Source organism: Phocoena phocoena, chromosome 13, assembly GCF_963924675.1.
Source record: "Phocoena phocoena chromosome 13, mPhoPho1.1, whole genome shotgun sequence".
Classification (NCBI taxonomy): domain Eukaryota; kingdom Metazoa; phylum Chordata; class Mammalia; order Artiodactyla; family Phocoenidae; genus Phocoena; species Phocoena phocoena.
The window spans coordinates 27,895,347-27,918,436 of NC_089231.1; the positions used below are offsets into that span (position 1 = coordinate 27,895,347).

Below are 23,090 nucleotides of genomic sequence, written 5' to 3' on the forward strand. Positions count from 1 at the left end.
TCCACTACCTGGATGAAGCCTCGGGCCCTTTATATTCTCCCGCATATCTGTTCATGTGCATACATTTCTCTCCTGCCTCTAAATCTTTATAGCACATTGTTGTAGTTTGAATCCTTGGGAAGCAGACGCCATGATGGAGCCAGAATGCTGAGATTTATTTGGGGTACTGCCTGTGAAAATAAGAGGGAGAGGAATAAGGGTGGGCAAAGAAAGCCTTCAGATCCTGGGGCAGGCCTAACACCCGTGAAAGGAGAGTAGGAAGAGTCTCAGCCTGCAGGGCAGCGCTGAGAAGGTATTGGCCAGCTGGTTAGGGAGTTCTAGTGCCAACATTCTTTTTTGAGGATCCTACCTTGGGCGGAAGCAGCCAGGTCAGTGCCTAGTTGTTGGCTGAGGGCTACCTGGGAGGAGGATGGCCTCGACTCAGGTGCTAAAGGTGCTGTGCCCTGATCTGTGGCAAGTTCTGTTTGAAGGGAGATCTGAGTGATGCACCCCCGTGGCTACCATGTGTTTATGTGGCACTGAGTCCTGGAGTTAACAATATGTCATCCAGTATTTTATATACAATGTATATAGTAGATAGCATATCAGATAATAGACTATATATTATAATAATATGTATAAATATATATAGCAATAATATATATGTTATAATATAAAACAGTATATCATCCAATATTTTATATATATACAAAAATGGACTTTTTTTAGTGTAGTTTTAGGTTCACAGCAAAACTGAGCAGAAAGCACAGAGAGTTTCCGTATACCCTTTCCTCCCTGCTCCACATGCATAACCCTCTCCCCACCCACTATCACCATCCCCCACCAGAGTGGTACATTTGTTATAGCTGATGAACCTACACTGACACATTATTACCCAAAGTCCATGTTTACACTAGGATTCATGCTGGGGCTTGTACATTCTCTGGGTTTGGATAAATGTATAATGATGTGTGTCTACAGAGTATCCTACAGAGTAGTACAGTATCATACAGAGTAGTTTCATACAGTATCATACAGAGTAGTTTCACTGCCCTAAATATCCTTTGTGCTCTGTCTGTTCATCCCTCCCCCACCCCAGGCTTTGGCAACCACTGATTTCTTTTACTTTCTGCATAGTCTTAGCTTTTCTAGAATGTCATATAGTTAGAATCATTCATTATGCAGCTTTCCAGATGGGCTTCTTTTGCTTAGCATATGCACTTAGGTTCCTCCATGTCTTTCATGACTTGATCGCTCATTTCTTCTTAGTGCTGAATAATATACCGTTGTCTGGATGTACCTCATCCAGCGTTGTTTTTTTTTTTTTTTTTTTAAATATTTATTTATTTATTTGGCTGCGTCGGGTCTTAGTTGAACCATGCGGGATCTTTTGTTGCGGTGTGTGGGCTTCTCACTAGTTGAGGCGCACGGGCTCCAGAGCACATGGGCTCGGTAGCTGCAGTGCTCATGGGCTCTCTAGTTGTGGCGCACGGGCTCTAGAGCACACGGGCTTAGTTGCTCTCCAGTTGCCCCGCGGCATGTGGGATCTTAGTTCCCTGACCAGGGATCGAACCCACGTCCCCTGATTGGAAGGTGGATTCTTTACCACTGGACCACCAGGGAAGTCCCCATCTAGTATTTGTTGTTGTTTTTTTTTTTTTGGTGGTACGCGGGCCTCCTCACTGCTGTGGCCTCTCCCGTCGCGGAGCACAGGCTCCGGACACGCAGGCCCAGCGGCCATGGCTCACGGGCCCAGCTGTTCTGCAGCATGTGGGATCCTCCCAGACCGAGGCACGAACCTGTGTCCCCTGCATCGCCAGGCGGACTCTCAACCACTGCGCCACCAGGGAAGCCCCCCATCTAGTATTTTTGATTGACTTTTTACATATCTGATCTCCTCTCGGTTCCCCCTCCCCCCTCCGCCGCTGTTATAAGATATAAACTCTAGGCACAGAAACATTCTTCTTTTTATCTCTCCCCAACCCAAGACTTAGGACAGTGCCGTACTCTGAGTTGTCTACTTGATAAAAGTATTGGTTCAGTGAGTAACACATGAAATCCTAATAGCACTCACTTTTTTTGGAAAGGTAGACTTCTAGCTGCATATTACCATCCACAACATATTTATAGTGAGACAAATATTTCAGCATAAAATTATTGTCACAAAGGCTATTATTTAGTTTCTTAGTATAAAAGGGCAGGCACTCTCACGGGCCCATGTATATCAAATAAAAAAGTGTCCCAGGAATAGGAGAGTACACAGATAACAGTAAGAATTGGCAACTCAATTCAGAGAGAGGAAACAGAAGAACTGTGTACAGCAAGATGAAGAAGTATTAAATTATAGCCTTTTAGTGAGATCGTCTGATTCAGCTCTCTGTTTTTATTGATGAGAAAAAATGAGGACCTGGAAAGCAAAATGAATTCATCTGAGGTCACAGAACTTATTTGTGTCTGGGCTGGGACTAGAGACGCTCGGTCTGGTCCTAAGAGATTACCTCCTAGACATCTCCTACGTATCCATCCTAATTTAAACAAAACTATCTTTTTTATCCATATTTAAACAAATGCGACTCTTCACCCCTGTCTTAAAAGGTTGTTAAAAGCATACGTTACTGTTTCCTGAGGACTGGGGATTGAGGGCACAGGAATGTTAGCAGTGATAAGTCGACTTATCGTGTGTTGATGCTCATTAGTCATTTTTCAAAAGTCAGTGTTGAGAAACTCCCATCAGGTTTCTGCTCTCGTTGTATGTGGCTCTCTCTTCTTTGACCAAATTCCATTCCTTTGCTTAGAGCCAGAAAGTCTGAAAAAATTTGTTTCAGACTAAATGCTCCTGAGGGCACTAAAGTAATTGATACTCGTGAGGATAATACTGAGTGATTCAGGTCACAGAAGAGTGTGAAATTTGTTTTAGAGTGACTTACTTGAATAACAGTTAACAGTCTAGTTTTACTGCACCAAGGGTTAAGATTTAGTCATTTGGAACATTTCCTTTTTTTTTTTTTTAAATAAATTTATTTATTTAGGCTGTGTTGGGTCTTCGTTGTTGTGCGTGAGCTTTCTGTACTTGCGGCGAGTGGGGGCTACTCTTCGTTGCGGCGCATGGGCTTCTCACTGCGGTGGCTTCTCTCGTTGCGGAGCACGGGCTCTAGGCATGTGGGCTTCAGTAGTTGTGGCTCGCGGGCTCTAGAGCGCAGCCTCAGTAGTTGTGGCACACTGGCTTAGTTGATCCGCGGCATGTGGGATCTTCCCGGACCAGGGATTGAACCTGTGTCTCCTGCATTGGCACGCGGATTCTTTTTTTGTGGTATGCGGGCCTGTCACTGTTGTGGCCTCTCCCATTGCGGAGCACAGGCTCCAGACGCGCAGGCTCAGTGGCCATGGCTCACGGGCCTAGCTGCTCTGTGCCATGTGGGATCTTCCCGGACCGGGGCACGAACCCGCGTCCCCTGAATTGGCAGGCGGACTCTCAACCACTGCGCCACCAGGGAAGCCCGGCTGGTGGATTCTTAACCACTGCACCACCAGGGAAGTCCCTGGAACATTTCCTTTTGAGGAACATTCGATTTCTCCAAGGTGCCAAATGAATGAGGTGTCAAATGCATGAGACTGAATTTATGCTGAAGGCAACAGACTGAAGGGATGCCTAGAGTTGGTTGTGGAAGTGTATTTGAGTTAAAAAGTCATATATTTAGGAGTTTTAGAGAAAAACTGTTCACGCCTGCTATCTCCCTCACACCAGCTGCTCCTTCCAGTTGCCCTGGTAAATAAATTACCATTCTTTATTATTGCTCTGCCATCACTTTTTTCCCTGGTACGTGAAAATCTTTGAAACTGGGTAATTATTGAGAATGTTAGGTTTTTAGACTTTTAGTTCAAATTTGTGTTTTGTGTTAATTTTTTACTTGTTTTAAAGATAAACCAAAAGGTCTTCAGCTATATTTTCTTTTTCAATTTTAGATAAGCTCTTGCCCGGTGATGACGGAGCCCTTCAGTTACACCTGATACATTATTGTGAAGCATGTACAGCACCCAAAATGCCAGAGTTCATTCTGTATGCTTTTCACAGTGCCTACCAGAAACTCCCATGGAGGGACCTGCATCCTGACCAGATGCTCATGGAGGCCTTCTTCAAGGTGAACCCTTCACTCTCTATGTCACAGCCTGGCTTTTTGGGAGCAACCTGTTCACTGTGGGTTTTAGGCCCAGTTGCAGTGGATGACGATGTGGACCCTGCCCGAATTCTGTATCGCCCAGACAGTGCTTGTGTAAAGCAGCATCCTATGGACATCATTTCACTGTGTTGGTAGATGACTGGACAGCATTTACAGAAAACGCAGAGAAAGATTTTTGTCTGTAATATGACAGTCATCCCCTAGTCTTCGGTGATATTGTCATGTGAATACATAGTTTAATCACTTTGTCACACTCAATCTTGGCGTTTCTGTGAATGCATGTTTTTCTAGGATAGTATCATTAAAACTGCTTCTTGTTAAATGTTCTATTAAAGTAGGATGTAAATCGGTACTCAAACCATTAGTTTCTTTAAGCAGTTATGTAAGGGGATATTAGGCTGTAGGAGACAGAAGTACATTGTAACAACCAGTAATGCATCATAATCATATAAAAGACCTGAAATGGCCTGGAAAAAGTCCCACTAAGTGTGCGGGAGTTTTTGCAGTAGAAGCAATAGTCAGAAAACGGGTACAGTAGTGTCACTTGCATACCAGTCAGGCATTTCTGTTGTTCTTAAGTTTTTGTTTTAAAAAACCCTTTAATCTTGTCTTAGCTTTTTATGATCATTTCAGTTTATTTGTTCATAGTCACCAGTTCATTTGTGTTTACTCATAACCTAATTCACATTTATTATTGAGACACTTTAAGCGCTTTTTTTAAAAAAAATTATATTTATTTGTTTATTTTTGGCTGCATTGGGTCTTTGTTGCAGTGTGTGGGCTTTCTCCAGTTGATGCGAGCGGGGGCTACTCTTCATTGTGGTGCACGGGCTTCTCATTGCAGTGGCTTCTCTTGTTGCAGAGCACGGGCTCTAGGAACATGGGCTTCAGTAGTTGTGGCACGTGGGCTCTAGAGTGCTGGCTCAGTAGTTGTGGTGCATGGGCTTAGTTGCTCCGCGGCATGTGGGATCTTCCCGGACCAGGGCTCAAACCCGTGTCCCCTGCATTGGCAGGCGGATTCCCAACCACTGAGCCACCAGGGAAGTCCCTAAGTGCTTTAATTACTGCAAATCCATAGTTATTTATGACAATTAGTAAAATGTACTGCAATCTTTTAGTGCTGTAAGTGGAGACCCCACCCACTGCTGCTCTTGTCAGCCACTCCTCTGTAGCTGAGCTCTAAGGAAAGCTGAGGACAGTCATCTTAGTGAAATACAAAGTTAAGAATGATTTTATAGCTAGGTTTAGACTATGAGACAGGCACAAAGTAGGTATTCATCATCATTATGAATATGGAATTGAATCTTTGTTTAACGAGCTGTAAGAGAGTGTTTAAGTAAGAGCACAGCTTTAGCTGTATGACAGATTAAATAGAATGGTCTATAAAGGGATGCTATAGACTTTGTATCTCTAGGAGTTTTAGTCTAATGATAGATGACTTTGCCCGGCCCAGAAGCTGGGAACCTTTCTGTTGCATGAGTCTTGCTGGCATAGTAAAGTATGTTTGTGAGGGGGTTGAGGGTGAAGATAGAGAACAAATTATAAAGGAGGATGAAGAATCATTTTCTAAAAGGGAAAACGAGCAAATAGCATGATATAATGATGGTACTAATTGGAAGACATGAATCATCAAATTCCACTGATTGCGATTTTATAAATGGAGTTGAGCTTTTTAATCTTCTTTTTAAAGGAAAAATTTATAGCTAGCCATGTTTTATTTTAAACAGACTTGAAATAGGCTTATAAGAGATAACTTTGATATTGATTATATACTTTAAAATACATTTGCCCCCCATCCCCGCTATATTTTAAATTGGATAATTAAACATTATGTGGTCATCAAAAATTATAAAGACTAATGATATGGGGATATATTTATAACACAACATTATACGAAAAAGGCCATATAAAAATTATATGTGCTAATATAGTAGGTCTCAAAGTATGGTCCTAGGGCCAGCAACATCAGTACCACCTGGGAACTTGTTAGGAAGACAAATTCCTGTTCCTACTCCAGATGCAGGGCATTAAAAATTCTATGGGCACCCCCCCGAACCCTCATCCCACGCAAGTCCTCCAGGTGGTTCTGATGCACGCTCGGCTTTGGGAACCAGTGACTAGTAGATATATCACCTTTGTCTTGCCCAGCACATCTGAGGACTGTGGTAGGCTCCCTTGAGCACCAGTGACTTACTGTGGCAGGGATTTGCCACCCTGGCTGGAGCTAGGGAAGATCATTCCTTTCCTGTTAAGAATTAGTGGAATAGGGACTTCCCTGGTGGTGCAGTGGTTAAGAATCACCTGCCAATGCACAGGACACAGGTTCGATCCCTGGTCTGGGAAGATCCCACATGCTGCGGAGCAGCTAAGCCCATGCTCCACAACTACTGAGCCAGTGTTCTAGAGCCCGCGAGCCACAGCTCCTGAGCCTGTGTGCCACAACTACTGAAGTCTGTGCGCCTAGAGCCCGTGCTCTGCAACAAGAGAAGACACCGCAATGAACAGCCCATGCACGGTGACGAAGAGTAGCCCCCACTCACCGCAACTAGAGAAAGCCCGCACGGAGCCACAAAGACCCAATGCAGCCAAAAATAAAAATTAAAAAAAAAAAAAAAAGAATTGGTGGAATAAATAATGAACTCCAAACAAGCTGAAAGGTGTGCCATACATTGAACATGGAAGGAAAAATATTATAATCTAAATCTCTGAGGGCAGAAGGGTTATGAATGATTTTTATAATCTGGGAAAAAAGTATAATTTAAAAGATATATAATTTAGAAAACATTGATTTCTATACATTTTTAGGATATATAGCTAAAAACATTGTTTCCTTTTAGGTGGAACGAGGAAGCCCCAAGAGCTGCTTCTTGTTTTTGGGGTCTGTCCTCTGTGAGGTCAACTGGGTCAGTGTGCTCTCTGATGCCTGGAATCCCAGTCCCCACCCAGAGACCCGGAGCATGATTGTCTGCCTCCTTTTCATGATGATTTTATTGGCAAAGGAAGATCAACTGGTGGATCAAACAGTAAGTTTGGAGAGCCTGTGATGAAGACTTGGCAGGGCTCTCTAGATCCTCACTCTGTATGAAGTTGTGGTTTTTGTTTCCCTCGTGCCTCTTTCAGTGTGAATATATGCATGGCATACGGGATGTGCCTTCAACTAGGTGTCTGATTTTCTTTTTTTTTGCGGTACGCGGGCCTCTCACTGTTGTGGGCTCTCCCGTTGCGGAGCACAGGCTCCAGACACGCGGGCTCAGAGGCCATGGCTCACAGGCCCAGCCGCTCCGTGGCATGTGGGATCTTCCCGGACTGGGGCACGAACCCGTGTCCCCTGCATCGGCAGGCGGACTCTCAACCACTGTGCCACCAGGGAAGCCCGGTGTCTGATTTTCTTATATAGTTCATAGTCTAAGGGAACCACACCAAATATAAAAATCAGTTTCAATTTACATCTCCTTAATTGCTTGTTCTACCACCAGATCATAGAGTTCCTTTGAAAATTGGGTTCTGAATACTTATAAATCTTAATGTGTTTTGCCAAAACTTTGGTTATTATTTTCACGAGTACTCCTAACTTGAGAGATGCATATTTCTGGAAAAAATGGGAGCTCTGGAACTAAAGGAATGTGTGTTTCATTTTTAGGATTCTCCTCTACTTACTCTCCTTGGACAGACAAGCTCACTCTCGTGGCATCTTGTGGATATTGTGTCATATCAGAGTGTGCTAGGTTATTTCAGCAGCCATTACCAGCCATCCATCATCTTGGCAAAGGAATCTTCTGCTGAGTTAATTGTGAAGCTCCTAAAAGTGTCTGCAGGTCTTTCCGTTCCTACTGACAGCCAGAAACATCTTGTAAGTTAAGTGGGTCCTTTAGAAGGCAGAGTGTTCTTCAGGGCTGCTAGTAGTATAAGTGCTACTGAGGACTGTCTCGAATCCTGCGATGGCTCAATAGAAAAAATTGGAGGATGTATATCATTTTGGCCACTTGGGTCTTTCAGTTTCGTTTATTTCTTCTGGTAAGCCTTTACCTACTAGCAGTGTCACATGCTAACAAGAGGTGAAAAGGATTGAGGGCCGACAGTGAGCTGTGGGTTTACTGATTTGAATGTCATTGGCAGCAGAATGGCAGCAAGTTATGAGCATGAGTTTGAGGTCTGACAAACTCAAATCCTCAACTCACTGCCATTCTGACCTTGGTTTTCTCACCTGAGTTGGAAATAATAATACCTTGCCTTCAAAGTGTTGTGAGGATTAGATCAGAAAATGAACATAGAAGTTTTTGGAAAAGTTCCTGGCAAGTACTTAGTGTGTAGTTAATGTTGTTATTAATGTAGTAAAAACTACTGCTGGGATTTGGGAGAACGTGGGTTCTGGGCTAAGTATTACCAAAGATTTTTATTTCCCCAGCACAGGGTCTTTCCTCATATGACTCACTGCTCTGTCCTCTCGCAGTGCAGTGCTGTGCTCCCAGGGAATATCCAGTTAACACTGCATGCATGGATTCATTTGAATGATCCTTTTTTTATTGTCAGGATGCAGTTCCAAAATGCCGAGCCTTCACTCACCAGATGGTACAATTCCTCAGCTCCCTGGAACAAAATGGAAAAATCACGTTAGCAGTCCTTGAACAGGAAATGTGTAAGCTCTTGGATGATATCATTGTTTTTAAACCACCTGGTAAGTGACTATGGTGGAGTCATGTATTCACTCAGTAAATGAATTCCTGCTGTGTATAAGGCATCTTGAGATCAGGAAGATGGTCGGGACACTGTCATTCCTGTTTACAGAGAAGCAGTGGTCAGAGAGATGACTGGACCATAGGGACACTTGTCATCTCAGCACTGGCCAGGGTGGGGTGGCATGAGTGGTAAGAACTTGAGGAGGCATAGACACTGTCAGTTGCTGGTGTGAGGTTAACTGGACTGAGGGCTAAGTTAGATGACTAGATATAGTGATTAGGAGATAACCAGAGACCATCCATCGAGCAGCATTCCTGGATGTTTTGGCTCCTAACTGGGAGGGCACTTCAGAATCACCTGTAGGCTTGTAAAGAAACTTCATATGAGAACCTGTGCTCCTAGCAGTTTGGTGGACTGGACATCCTGATTGCCTCTCCTGCTGAAAACAACTAAGGATGCTGGATAAAATGTTTTTAAGAAACCAAAAATTAAACATATTGACAAGGTGGCAGAAAATCTCAGAAGTCAGAAACTAAGTAAAAGGAGGAACCCATAAAAGTAGATGGAGTACTGAGGCTGGCTTTTACCTTGAAGGCTTTTGATGACACTCCTTAGATTAGGGGAGATGATAAAGCCCAGGGCCTGCCTAAGATGGTAGCCTGAAAGGACCTCCTGTGCATTACCACACAGGGTGGCATACTCAGGGTAAGGATGAGTTAGAAATGAACCTGCCCTGAGAAAGGAAGACAACAGTCCTTAGATTCATTAAACCCAGCAAATCCGAAGCAGGGTAGATAGAAAGAAATTCACCCCTGTACATACTGTAGTGAAACTGCAGATGCGCCGGGGTCAAAGGAACAACATTTAACATTTACAAGGACAGCCGGCTTCTCATTGGCAACAGAGGAAGCTGTAAGATAGTGGAATAACACCTTCAATGTGCTGTGAGGAGATGACTTGTAACCTGGGATTGTAAACTAAGAAGAACCATCTTTCAAAGATGAGGATGAAATAAAGATGTTTTCCTTGAAACCTGAGCGTGTTTGTCCCAGTGGACATCACTAAAGAAAGTACTAAATAAAGCATGTTCTTTAGGTAGAAGAAGAGTGATCACAAGTGAAAGGCTTGAATTGCAAGAAGGAAAAGTAAGCAGAGAAAGTAGTGAAATGTGGGTAAATATAAATAAAAACTGCCTGTATAAAACTACAGTAATCATCATTTAGGGGTTTAAAAAAGCAAAAGCTAACATTAAATTATATGACCACAAATATATGTAAGTTAAGAAGGAGGTTGAGTTAAAAGCATTCTAAGGTTTTAATATTGTTTGAGGGGGTCAAGAGATTGAATAAATTTATGTCTTCATAGAATATGAATGGTAAAAATTCTAAGCAATTCACCAAAAGAATAGAAATAAAATATGTAAGTTCTAAGTTAGTAGAAGGAGATAAGGATTGGCCAGGACTTCCCTGGTGGCACAGTGGTTAAGAATCCATCTGCTAATGCAGGGGACACGGGTTTGATCCTTGGTCCAGGAAGATCCCACATGCCACGGAGCAGCTAAGCCCATGTGCCACAACTAGTGAGCCTGTGCTCTAGAGCCTGCGAGCCACAACTACTGAGCCCATGTGCCACAACTACTGAAGTCTGCGCGCCTAGAGCCCATGCTCTGCAGCAAGAGAGGCCACCACAATGAGAAGCCCATGCACCGCAATGAAGAGTAGCCCCCGCTCTCCGCAACTAGAGAAAGCCCGCACACAGCAATGAGGACCCATTGCAGCCAAAAAATAAATAAATTAATTAAATTAAAAAAAAAAAGGATTGGCCAAATTTTATTCAATCCAAAGAAGGCAAGAAACGTGGAGAAGGTAAGAAAAATAGCCAAAATAAAAAGATAAAATTTAAATATATCAGTAAATGTAAATGGACAGATGCTCAGGTTAAAAGATGAAGATTGTCAGACTGGATTAATAATCAACAACATCCAGTTTTTTATGTATTTTTTTTTTTTAATTTTATTTTAGTTGTGGTGCACAGGCTTAGTTGCTCCGTGGCCTGTGGGATCCTCCCGGTCCAGGGCTCGAACCTGTGTCCCCTGCACTGGCAGGTGGTGTCCCAACCACTGCACCACAAGGGAAGCCCCAACATCCAGTTTTAAGCTGTTTATAAGAAGTATATCTAAAGCATAGGATATAGAAAGCTTTCTACAAGGCAGTCACATTAGATATTAAAATAGAAAGCTGGTACAGCTCTATCAGTATGAGACAGATAGGACTGTAAGGCAGAAAGCATTACCAAGCCAGACAATCTCTTGTGTGTGTTCCTGCCCTGAAGTTGCATGAAAAACACATATATACATAAAAAACATATATTACTTAAATAAATAAGAAAAAAGCATTATTAAAAATGAAGAGAGTCGTTGGAAATTGATACAAGGTTCAATTCACCAGGAAGAATATGCATAAGGTGAAAATTGACAGAACTAGGAAGAGAAATGTCAAATTTGCTTACAGTGAGGGATTTTGACCCATGTCTCACAGTAACTGATGGATCAGGTAGACAGAAAATCAGTAAGACTATAGGATGTCTGAATAGCACAGCTGGATGTAATGAGTATGTAGAGAATAATATACCCTGTAAGTCCAGAATGCACACCGTATCAGTCTCACATTGAGCAGTTAAGAAACTTGACCCATTACTAGGGTTAAAGCACATCTCAATCAATCCCAGACGACTGGTATCAGATAGACCACACATTCTAACCACAGTGCAATGAACTTAAAAATCAGTAACAAAATATAACCAGGAGGGAAAAAACTATACATTGGAAATTAAGAAGCAAATTTTTAAATAACTGATGACCAAAGGAACAATAGCAACAGAAATTTAAAATATTTAGAACTGTATTAAAAAAACAGAGCATCAAAACTTGTGGGATTCAGCTAAAGTGAAACTTAATTTCATGGCCTTAAATGTTTATATTAAAATTTCTAAAAGCTGAAAATTAATTAGATAAACACTGAGCTTAAGAAATTATAAAAAGAACCACAAAATATAACCAAAATCTGCTTAGAAAGAAAGAGATAATAAAGAGAAGATAAATAGGAGGAGACTAAGGGTGAACAATGAAACTGGTAAATGTATAGGAAAATCTAAATGAAATCTGACTCTATAAAACAGTAATAGTAATGTGTTGTTGGGTTATGGTAACAGTAGGGAAGGTAATAGGAAATTAGCATTGTCTGGGAACCAGTTAACATCAGACTTTGAAAAATCAAGAATGCATGTTGTAATTTGTAAGATAACCACTATGAAAATGTTAAAAGAATATTTGAAGAGAGAAAAAGGAATGTAGAATTGGAGGGACAAATTGGAAGCATATAGTAAGATAGTAGATTTAGACCCACTCACATCAGTAATTACATTAACTATGAATGACTAAGATTGTCACACTGGGTAAAATAAGGAAGAAAAAGACAATCCAGTAAAAAAAATGAACAAGACCCTTAAATTGACATTCTACAAAAGAGAATATTCAAATAACCAATAAACATATGAAAACATGCTAAACCTTGTTAATATTTAGGGAAATGCAAATTAAGAACTTGATGGCATACTGTATCACATCCACCAGAATAGCTAAAATTAAAAAGTTTTCAGTACCAGATGTTGGTGAGGATGTGGATCAGTGTTAACTCTCATATACTGCTGATCGCAGAGTAAATTGGTACAACCATTTTTAAATGTTTGACATCATCTACTAGTTTGCATATCCCTCGGCTTGGGATATGCAAACTAGTTAAAAAAAAGAAAGAAGAATTAGCAGGCAATACTGGAGAAATTGATTTAGAGTTGGTCATATGTAACTGGGCCATGAAGATTGAATAATAGCCAGGCAAAGGAGTGAAGGGCGTTCTAGAAAGACCTTAATCAGAAGAGTGATGGGATCAGTTCTGGTTTTTAAGAACAACATTTGTTGGCTGTGTTGATGATGAATGGGAAGGGGAGAGGCTGCGCTCTATTAGGAGGCTTATTGCAATCATTTTTTGTTCCCATGAATCATAACTAAAAGATAGATTAAAATCACTATTCACAGATGCAAACTGTTATATATAGAATGGATAAACAACAAGGTCCTACTCTATAGTACAGGGAACTAAATTCAATATCCTGTGGCAAACCATAATGGAAAAGACTATGAAAAAAGTATATATATATATGTATATATGTATAACTGAGTTACTTTGCTGTATGGCAGTAATTAACACAACATTGTAAATCAACTGTACTTCAATAACAAAATAAAATTTTTTTAAAAATCAGAAAAAAAATTTATTCACCTGGAATTCAGAGATAAGGCCTTTATTACCAAGAATATTTATACATAAAAAAGTAGATTCACACACATATAGTGCTTTAAAAATTCCTTGCTTGATAATCAGTATATCTTATGATAACATTAAGTTAGGGTTTATTGTACACTGTGTAAGTGGGTGAATTTGGTTTGATGGGTGTGATAAGACCTCCCCACTCGCGTTGACATAAATACCAAAGACTTGAGGTGAGAAAGCCACAATTCTATTCCCTTAAAACAATGAACCCAACTCAAGGAGAATTAGAAATAGTTGGCAAAAATTATGCCTGATGAAGGGAATTCCCTGGCTGTCCAGTGGCTAAGGCCCTGCAGTTTGACTGCCGAGGGCCGCGGGTTCAATCCCTGGTCGGGAAACTAAAATCCCGCAAGCTGCACGGCACAGCCGAAAAAGAAAAAACAAATAAAAATAAAGTGTACAATTCAAAAATTATGCCTGATGAATAGTTACCTCAACACACCCTCAGTGAAAAATATTTTCTGTTCTTGGATGTGAAGAAGGAATCTACCTCAGTCACTTATTTGCAGTTCTCTTTTAAAATGAATTTGCTCTTTTTCTTGTGTTGTATTCTTTTTTTCACCTTTTAATATTTTGGAAAGACCCAGTCTGTCCATTTTTCTTATTTAAAAAACAAAGAAATAAAAGAGCTTCTGTTAGGAGTCTGTAAAAAGTTTTTTCCTTTCCTTACTTTTTTATATTTAGTTTTAAATAATAACCTTCATTCTGTGTAAATCATTCTAGAATTATTTACAACTTTGGCATTGGTAGGGGTGGAGGTACTGTTTCTAATTAGTTTACCAAATGACTCCTGACATCTATGTATTTTGTCTATTTATTAAAATATCACTTGGTCACACGCTGTAACCAAGGATCTCGCAGTAGTTCCTGCTTTGCTCTTACAAAGTATGTATGTGCCACATCCTATCCTTAAAAGCTAAACACAGAAGGATTTTCCTTCTGGCCCCTGGAGAGCAGCTAGTTTGAAGCACCATTGTTCCCTTTATCACATTCACATCGTCATACCAGCAGCCTTTTGCAAACATGTTGGCTATGTTCCCCTTCAGATCTGGACAGCCAGACCCGCCACATGGCCCTCAGCAGCCTCTTTATGGAAGTCCTAATGATGATGAACAACGCGACTATCCCAACAGCAGAGTTCCTCCGAGGCAGTATCCAGACCTGGATTGGGCAGAAAGTGCATGGGCTGGTGGTTCTGCCCCTGTTAACAGCCGCCTGCCAGAGCCTGGCTTCCGTCCGCCACATGGCTGAGACGACGGAAGCCTGCATCACTGCTTACTTCAAAGAGGGTAAGAGGACCGTCATGTCAGGCTCTCAGTAGACCCATTTTTCCAAGGAAGATTAAAGCTTTATCTGAAGGAGATACCTTTCAAGACCCTTCCTGTTGAGGGATTGTACTGTTCTAATATCTCTGTAAATGTTGTTGATGTTTCAGAATATAGTTTGTTTTCTTCATAAAGATGTGCAGTTAGCATGAGAAATTTTGGCCCATGTTGGTACCATCATGTTTCAAGGGAGGGAACCTCTAATTCATTTTATGTGGGTTTTGGAGTGTCAGACCAATCCTTTTATGGTAGTCAAATTGTGTATGTCATAGGCCTAGTCATAGTCCTAAAAACAAATGCTATATACCAGAATCTTTATAATAATGATCCACTGTATTAATTTTCTCTATTTTGTCACTTGTTAAAGTTTTTCATATGTCCTCTTATTGCATTTTGTCATGTGTTTTAAACTATTACGGAGTTCTCTTCCCACCTCCCCTCCCGCCCCCCACTCCCGCTTTGTCTTCTTATTTCCTACCTCTAAACTCTCAGATTCTGGAAACAGCCTGATCTGGTTAAAAAGAATTGCTCAGAGCAGTACTTCTCGACTCTGTTACCCAGATATACATCATCGTGCACACAGTAGGGGAGAACGAAGGGTACTGGAGTGAGAATGCTAGGAAGTGCCTGCAACCTGCCCACGCCCTTTCTTGACAACACGTGAATAATCCATGTTCCCATGTCCCCCTGTGGAAGGTGCTATGTGTGTCACCATGTCACCCTGCTCCCATTCCCCCCAAAGAATTGAGAACCATTAGGATAACACTCATGCTCCAAATTTATTTACTGTTTGTTGCTAAAATCAAATTTGTTTTTTCAATTTGTGAAACATTTTCAAGAATTTCTGTCAAGATACTAGTCAAACTAAACTTTGATAATTAAAAAATGCTTATGAAGGATAGAGTAATAATAATACCCCTCGGAAAAGCATAAGTATTCATAGCATACTTAAAAATGGTATCAGGTAAAGTTAAAACTCTTAGATAACTGGGAGAGGCGGTGTCTGCATGAGATTTTAATGATCATAATATGGTGAAAGAGGTGATTTATGAAAATGCAGCCATGATACCTGACTTCATGATACCCTCTGCACTGGCAGCCAGGACAAAGGCATTTAGAGTGAGGGCTTCCAGTCTAAGCCATGAGGCATTGTCAGGCCCTCCAGGGTCAATGTGAGTGGTGTTTTCTCGAACTGAAGCTTTTAAAGTGAAAAGGTTCATTAGAGTAGTTAAATAGTTTGATTCTTGCTCTTACCTTTCTCTACCTCTTGGTGTTCTTTTCTTAGGCTCCCTCAATCAGAATTTAGGTTGGGGCCCCATTCTGGTGTCCCTTCAAGTTCCCGAGCTCACCATTGAAGAGTTTCTGCAGGAGTGCCTGTCCCTCGGCAGCTACTTGACTCTCTATGTCTACTTGCTTCAGTGTCTAAATAGTGAGCAGACGCTAAGGAACGAAATGAAAGTGCTGCTTCTCTTAAGCCAGTGGTTGGAACAGGTGTATCCAAGGTATATTGGCCCTCCGGTTGCCTACAGCCGACCGACCCATGGGATTGGGATAGCTTGAATTTGGGTTTAAGTTAATGTCCACTTAAGTGCACAGACCCAAGTGATACATAAGAAACAAACAAGGCTATGAGGTACAGTGACACCTATTTTAGGAAGATTTTCCTTGCATGGGCCGATTTTCTGAGCAGGCGTTTTATTTCCTAAGACGGGTATTTTGAAACACCACCTTTAGCTTCCATATCCGTTAAGTAGGGGCAACAACGTTTAGCTCACTTGATTAAGTGAAAGGACGTCGAGCTCATATATGCTGTCTGGCATGTAGAAGGGGCAATAAATGTCAGCTGTTCTTTTATTGTCCAAATACTTTATTAACAGCATTACCTGTCAGCCTAAGCTTTTAAAGTACTAAACGTCCCTTACACTTAAGACTCATGTGTGGACTTTCAGTTAAATGAGAGTGGAAAGAATCTACTCTGAATTTGATTTTCCTCCCCCCTCTCCGCCCCCAGCTCTATGCAGGAAGAAGCAAAGCTGTTTTTGTGGTGGCACCAAGTCCTGCAGCTGTCCCTGGTTCAGACCGAGCAGAATGACTCGGTCTTGACGGAGTCTGTCATTCGAATTCTGCTCCTGCTTCAGGCCCGTCAGAGCCTGCTGGCCGAGGAGAGGCTCAGTTCAGGGATTCTCAGGGCAATTGGGCTGGGCCGGAAGTCGCCCTTGTCTAACAGGTGAGGAAGCACCTGCTCTTGCTTTTCTAAACGGGTCACAGACACCTGCACGTACCTAGGGGGTGCGATACTTGGTAGATTTTCTATTTAGGAGCTGAGCTAGGGTCCTCCCAGAGATTAAGAAGAAAACAATCAGAGCCTGGTTACATCTTTATATTTGAAAAAGGGTGTTTATTTTTTCCGTTTTAAAACAACTTTTATGTTCAAAGACTTTTTTTTAGCAGTATCTCATTGTATTTTGACTTGGTAACCTGACCACACTACACATTACTTTTTGTCTTTGAGCCAGTGACGGTGTGCAAGGTTAGGTTAAAATACCCCGGTCAGCTGCTTCACTGCCAGCACTTTGTCAGGGAAACCCAGGTCCCATGAGGGACTCCGTCTAGCAGAATTGTTAAGTCAAGATGAGTAGAAGTTAACTGATTAGAAGGATAAGTAATGAGAAATACGTTCAGGTTTTTGTCGCTAAAAATTCCAAGGTGTGAAAGAATTTGCTACTAGCCCCAGTTTATCTCCTAAGACTATTTGCATCATGGTTTTCTTTTAAAGGCCTTATCTGGTTTGAAAGGAATTCTTACTATTCTGATGTCAGCATTCTTATGGAATAGCCTGCTGCAACTTTGGGAGCCACCCAATCCAAACCAGTTAACATCATACTCCTTTGTTTGTGGTAGAATTTAGCAGGACTGTGATTTGATTCACTTAAATTGTAAAATACACGTCACATAAAATTTTCATGCTAACCCTTTTAAAATATACAATTCAGGGACTTTCCTGGCAGTCCAGTGGTTAAGACTCCGTGCTTGCACTGCAGGAGGCGTGGGTTCGTTCCCTAGTCGGGGAACTAAGATCCCGCATGCCGCGCGGTGTGGCCAGAAAAAAAAATGATAAAATGTACAGTTCAGTGGCATTTAGTACATTCACAATGTTGGTGCAACCATCACCACGGGGAAATAGCTACTAAGCTACTAAGCAATCACTCCCTATTCCCCTCTTCCCCAAGTCTCTGGCAACCACTGATGGATTCCTGACTTTATGTATATCCTGTTCTGGGCATCTCATATAAATGGAATCATGTAATACGTGGCCTCTTGTGTCTGGCTTCTTGCACTTCCCATAAAGTTTCAAGCCTCATCCATATTTTAGCATGCACTGGTACTTATTTCCTTCTTATGATTGAATAATGTTCCATTGTATGGACACACCACATTTTGTTTTTCCATTCATCAGTTGATAGACATTTGGGTTGTATCCACTCTTTGGCTATTGTGAATAGTGCTGCTGTGAAAGTTATTTACAAGTTTTTGTTAGAACACCTGTTCTCGGTTCTTGTGGAATCGTTGGGTCACATGGTTACCCTACATTTAACTTCTTGAGGAGCTGCCAAACTGTTCTCCATGGCACCTGCACCATTTTTAACATTCCCACCAGCCGTGGCTGAGAGTTCCAGTTACTCTGTATCTGCCAGCACTTTCATTCCTGAGACTGGATTATGTTTTCATTGTTTGAGTGGTGATAACGGAAGGGCAGATAAAGACTCCTTGATCATATTTACAGTTTTCCTGAAGAGGCTAACAAGCACAGTAGGTCTGGAGATGTGTTCATCTTATTTTTTAATAGAAAATATGGTATTTATTTTAAAATGCTTACTTTAATAGTCATTTACTTCTTCTAATCCCTCCCTAACACTTAAGGTTCCGAGTGGCTGCCCGAGGCATGGCTGCCTTTCTTTCAGTTCAGGTTCCCGCCAAGGATCAGATCCGTTTGAAGCCGAGCTCTGAATTACATCTGACCCTGAAAGCTCAGCAGGTCAGTAAAAAGCTTTGTGGTTAAGGGCTAGAAGTTTTCCACAGGAGGAGGGGGGTGGTACCTGTAGTCTTTACACGTGACGACCTGGTGATGATGATCGGCAGCAGCACAGCATACTGTCTGGCGGGCTCTCCTAACTGGAAAATGGTTAACGTGTATCTGCCTCGGATTTTCAACCAGTTTTTGTAGGCACTTGCCCAGAGCCCTATTACTACCCTTGTAGAAGTAGCAAGGCCATGGGCAAGCCAATCTAGGATCGAATTTGGTTCTGATGACATGACTGTGTGCTGACCCGTCACAAGCTGGGGCTGGGGACAGGCACAGAAGATGAGACTACGGTTGAGACCGATAGAGGTTAGCTGGGCTTTAACTTGGAGCCAAGGCGGTGGTTCTGTTTTGTGAGTCTGGGGGTTGACCAGTGTTGGCTGACATGGACAAAATGGTAGCTGTGAAAAATAGTTTGTTCTGAAAACATGGAAGGCTACATGGCAGTGGTCCCCCATCCCCATAACTATTTTCACCCATAAGCAGGCTGGCCAGGTACAAAGGTATATAATATAAAACGATGGCTGGCATTCTTGAGTGCTTACTGCATGCCAGGCACTGTTGTAAGTTTTAACTCACTTGATGTTAACGAGTTTAAATTTTAACTCTTCTGATTCTCATAACAACCCTATACAATACGAACTTTTATTATCCTGGTTTTGTGGATGAGGAAATGGAGACAGAAGGAGACTAAGTAATTTGTCCCAAATCACACAGCCCCTGAGGGCTGGGGCTGGGATTCACTGGGCCTGTCTGGGTCCAGTGTCACGCTCTTGTTGCTCTGCAGTACTGTCTCTGTACACGGTAAATGCTTAGACCCCTCAGCTCTTGTCTTTTGCGGCATTGTCATGTCTGAGCCAGCCATGTACAGTGTGATATCTCGGTATTAAGAGCAAAGATGAAGCGAAAAAATCAGCAGGTTCTTCACAGGCATCTTGGTTTGTACAGTACCCGATACTTGTCACCGGCTGATTAGACAACCACCATTTGCATCCCTAATGTTGTATAAGAGCTGTCACAAGTGGGCAGATGAGTGTCCCAGGGGGCGGTTGTGAAGTCAGTGCCATGCATTTCAGTCTGCATTTGAGAAGTCTGCTCTCCTGTGCCCGCCAGCACCTGGAGCATAGCTTTGCTTTAGCTGTGGCCAGCAGGTCGCCCAGTCCTTGCCAGCCTTTGCCGGCCTTCCTTTAGACTTAAGTGATGACATACTTGTCATCAGGGTTTTCAGACTGGAAAGAAGTCAACTTTGTATAAAATGATTATTCTTAGGCAAACTGTCAAAGTAGACCGTTCTTTTTAAAAAAGAAAGGGGAGAGAGAGAAAGAGAGAGACATACGGACGCTATGGTTAGTGGGAGTGCCTGTTCCCACTGATTCTTGTTCTTAGATTAACTCCGTTCATACAGCAGTTAGCTTGGTACCAAAATCCCTTCCATTGTTGATTTTCAACCCCAAAACTTCTGTCTTAAACCACTTGGTAATTTATTTCTAAGCTGCCTGTTCATTTACCATCCTCAAAAAATCTTCTCCCTCCCTATATACTGAGCCAAGCAAATTCCATCTTTTAATCTATATCCTCTAGTGCAGTGGTCCCCATAAATGAGAGAGGCAGGAGAGTGGCACTTCACAGTTCACACTCAGAATGCTAGGGGTGGGTGAGCTCGTATAGCTGGAAAACAAAACTCCCTACCCGCCAAGAACCGTTGTTCTGATTTTTTGTTTGTTTTCTCTAAATACAGTCTTTTTCTCTTGTCTTCTCCCAGTATGAAGGGAGGAAAAATTAAAATTATGGAAGTAAAGAATGTTTTTCTTTATTCCCGAAGAGAAGCATGGGAATATGTCAATTCTGTTGGGCGGAAGCCAGAGGAACTTGATCTGTCCGTTGTGTTTGTTGGCTGATAGAACAACCTTATCATTCACCCTTGGCAGCACTTAGCCACTGGTTTCTTCTGAATTTCTAGTTACACGGTTTAGTACGACATTACTTTGTAATCTGAGAACAAACCCAACTGCAAATTAAAGCTGATGCCCGTGGTTTCCGGTTGAGTCTCCAGGAAGAGAGGCAGTAGATGATCTGGCGGGGAGGGCTGCAGTGCTGGCACTGGGGCAGGGAGGACAAAGCAGGAAGACAGCCTGGCTGCAGCAGTGACACTCTGCGGGGAGGGGTTGGGAAACAGCACAGGCCAGGAAGAGGGAAGGCTGGATGTGGAAGGCGGCAGACGCCAGAGAAGCTTGGGTTGCCGGCCTCCTTCTAATTGTGGTTGATCAGTGCCGCCTTTGAGACATCTAGTTCCAGTTCTGTAGGCTTCCCTGGAGGCTCACAGTTGCACCTGATGACGTCAGCAGGTGTGCTACACCTGCGGGAATCATGTTATATGCATCCATGTGGTTAACCCTCTTGCCTTCCGTGTCTTTTAGGCTCTGAATGCTCTTGAATCCTTGACGTCAAGTAAGCAGTACGTTGAATACCAGGATCAGATATTGCAAGCCGCACAATTTATAAAGCGTCCTGGCCATTGCCTCCAAGATGGGAAAAGCTTCCTGGCTCTTCTTGTGAACTGTCTCTATCCAGAAGTGCATTATTTGGACAACATACGATAGTAACACTGAGGCTCTTGATAAACCTGTTGCTGTTTATGTTTACATTTAACTTTGCTCAGTTTCACTGCAGCTTGGCCAATGAATTAGTTGACTGAGATGCGAGTTGGTGGGCGCTAGATAAGTGTGCATGTGCACATGTGTATGTGTGTGTCCTTAGCTCTTCAAATATTCCAGGGACTTTGTAATTTTTATGTTCATCCAGCAAGAGAACTTACGAAGCTCTCCTTGGGTAGAGAGCCACTCTCAGTTGCCGAATATCCAGTCATCTCATGAGACCCCAGGTGGGGTGCTTTCGTATGTCTCCACTTCTGTCTTTTCCTGTCTCATTTAAATGTCAAGACTCCTGTGCCAGATATAACTACTTTGGGAATCGGGTTGAACCCTCACTTTTGAATCCCAATTGTGTTCCTTCAAAGTAAAAAAGCTTTGAAAATTTCTGCATTTCTCAAACGTGGGGAAATATACCAGCTTAAATTATTATATTTTTCTCTCAGAAGGGAGATAAGAATGCTGAATCAAAGTGAGTCGTTGTGTAAAATGTGACCACTTGATCCTGATTATAGTGGACAGTAGAGATGGTGACAAGTCCATTTCCATCCAGCCATGTGTCCTCATAGAGAAGGAGCCATTTGTCTACATTGGGGGCGCATGCTGGTGGTCTGTGGGGAGCATGTCGTGCACAGATGTGTTTTGTTTGATCTCCATGGCTGAGAGTGTAGACAGGGCTTCCTCTCTCCAGTGCACTGTAGATGTACATTCCCTTTGGTCATACCCCAGCCCGCTCCTTCATTCACGTCTTATTTGGCCCCTGTAGACATGTAAATTTGCAGCTCTTTGCAGACAGCAAGTTTGATATCTGAAGGTCCTGCTGTTGAGAGACAGAGACAGAGAACTTGACTGTCTGTTTCCTGCTTGTTTTATCACTCCAGATTTAAACTCAAATGAAGCTAGCAAACCTGCTGAAACACTGGTCGGTGGAAACTGGGTCAGGTCAGGAGACTTGACTGAAATTTGGCTTTTTTTTAATCGTCACGTGCCTTCTGTTGTTAACAGTTCGTTCTTTACCAAAGCCTGTCTGCAGTGTTGCCGTGTTTTGCTGCCATCTGCATGCTCTTGTCATGTCCCCCCCCCACCCCCCGGAATTCGCACCTTGACTTCTGTCATCATATTCATAATTCTGTTGGCTCAAAATTGATTTGTTTGTCCAGCTGGCCTAACGTGTCTTTTGCTTGTAGGCTATCTATAGCCCGAGGCTATTTACATAAAAATGTCTTAGTCACTGAGAGCTTTTAGCAGGGGGATTTGGGGTATAGATTAACTGAGTGATAATCTCTTTACAAATATCGTTTTGCGGTGCTTCCCCCAACATTTGGAAGTGTGTAGGAGCTGTTCTTTATTTTGAATCTTTTTAGTTGGACAGAACAGTTGTGCCCCACGGAAATGCTCTGGTAAAGATCATCCCTGTTAGCCTTCAAGTTCTGTAGGCCACTAAGTGTCCATCTCCGAGGGATGCATCTTAGAGCTTTCCTTGTTAACACGTTTTAGAAGCTGTGGACAGTTCCATGGCTGATTTGGCAACAAAGATTTTATGAGAGGAAATATTCTGTGTGCTGTTTTCTTTGAGGAGGATGTAATTATTGGTATCCTAGAATGAAATTTTTGAGTGACAGTACATACATTTAAAGAAAATTATGTTTAATCTTAATTTTTGAAGGTTTATAATATTTATAATGTATTTGCTCTGTAAAAATTATAAAAAATAAATCAATCTTTGGTTGTAGCTGGTAAGAATCCGATTTTTAGGGATATCACACTATCTTGTAAAGTATTTCAGTTGTTAAAGTTGATGCAGATTTTTTTAT

General features: G+C 42.1%; 1 protein-coding gene across 1 annotated transcript in view; it reads left to right on the top strand.

Moving 5' to 3' along the window:
- Positions 1–21,228, top strand: part of EPG5 (ectopic P-granules 5 autophagy tethering factor) — a 124,579-nt gene extending 103,351 nt beyond the window's left edge. The window contains exons 36-44 of the mRNA XM_065889424.1: positions 3,943–4,118; positions 6,995–7,180; positions 7,798–8,007; positions 8,688–8,832; positions 14,269–14,511; positions 15,833–16,049; positions 16,559–16,774; positions 18,469–18,583; positions 21,046–21,228. Of these exons, the coding sequence (XP_065745496.1) occupies positions 3,943–4,118; positions 6,995–7,180; positions 7,798–8,007; positions 8,688–8,832; positions 14,269–14,511; positions 15,833–16,049; positions 16,559–16,774; positions 18,469–18,583; positions 21,046–21,228 (1,691 nt within the window). The remainder of the gene's footprint in view (positions 1–3,942; positions 4,119–6,994; positions 7,181–7,797; positions 8,008–8,687; positions 8,833–14,268; positions 14,512–15,832; positions 16,050–16,558; positions 16,775–18,468; positions 18,584–21,045) is intronic.
- Positions 21,229–23,090: the final 1,862 nt, after the last annotated feature.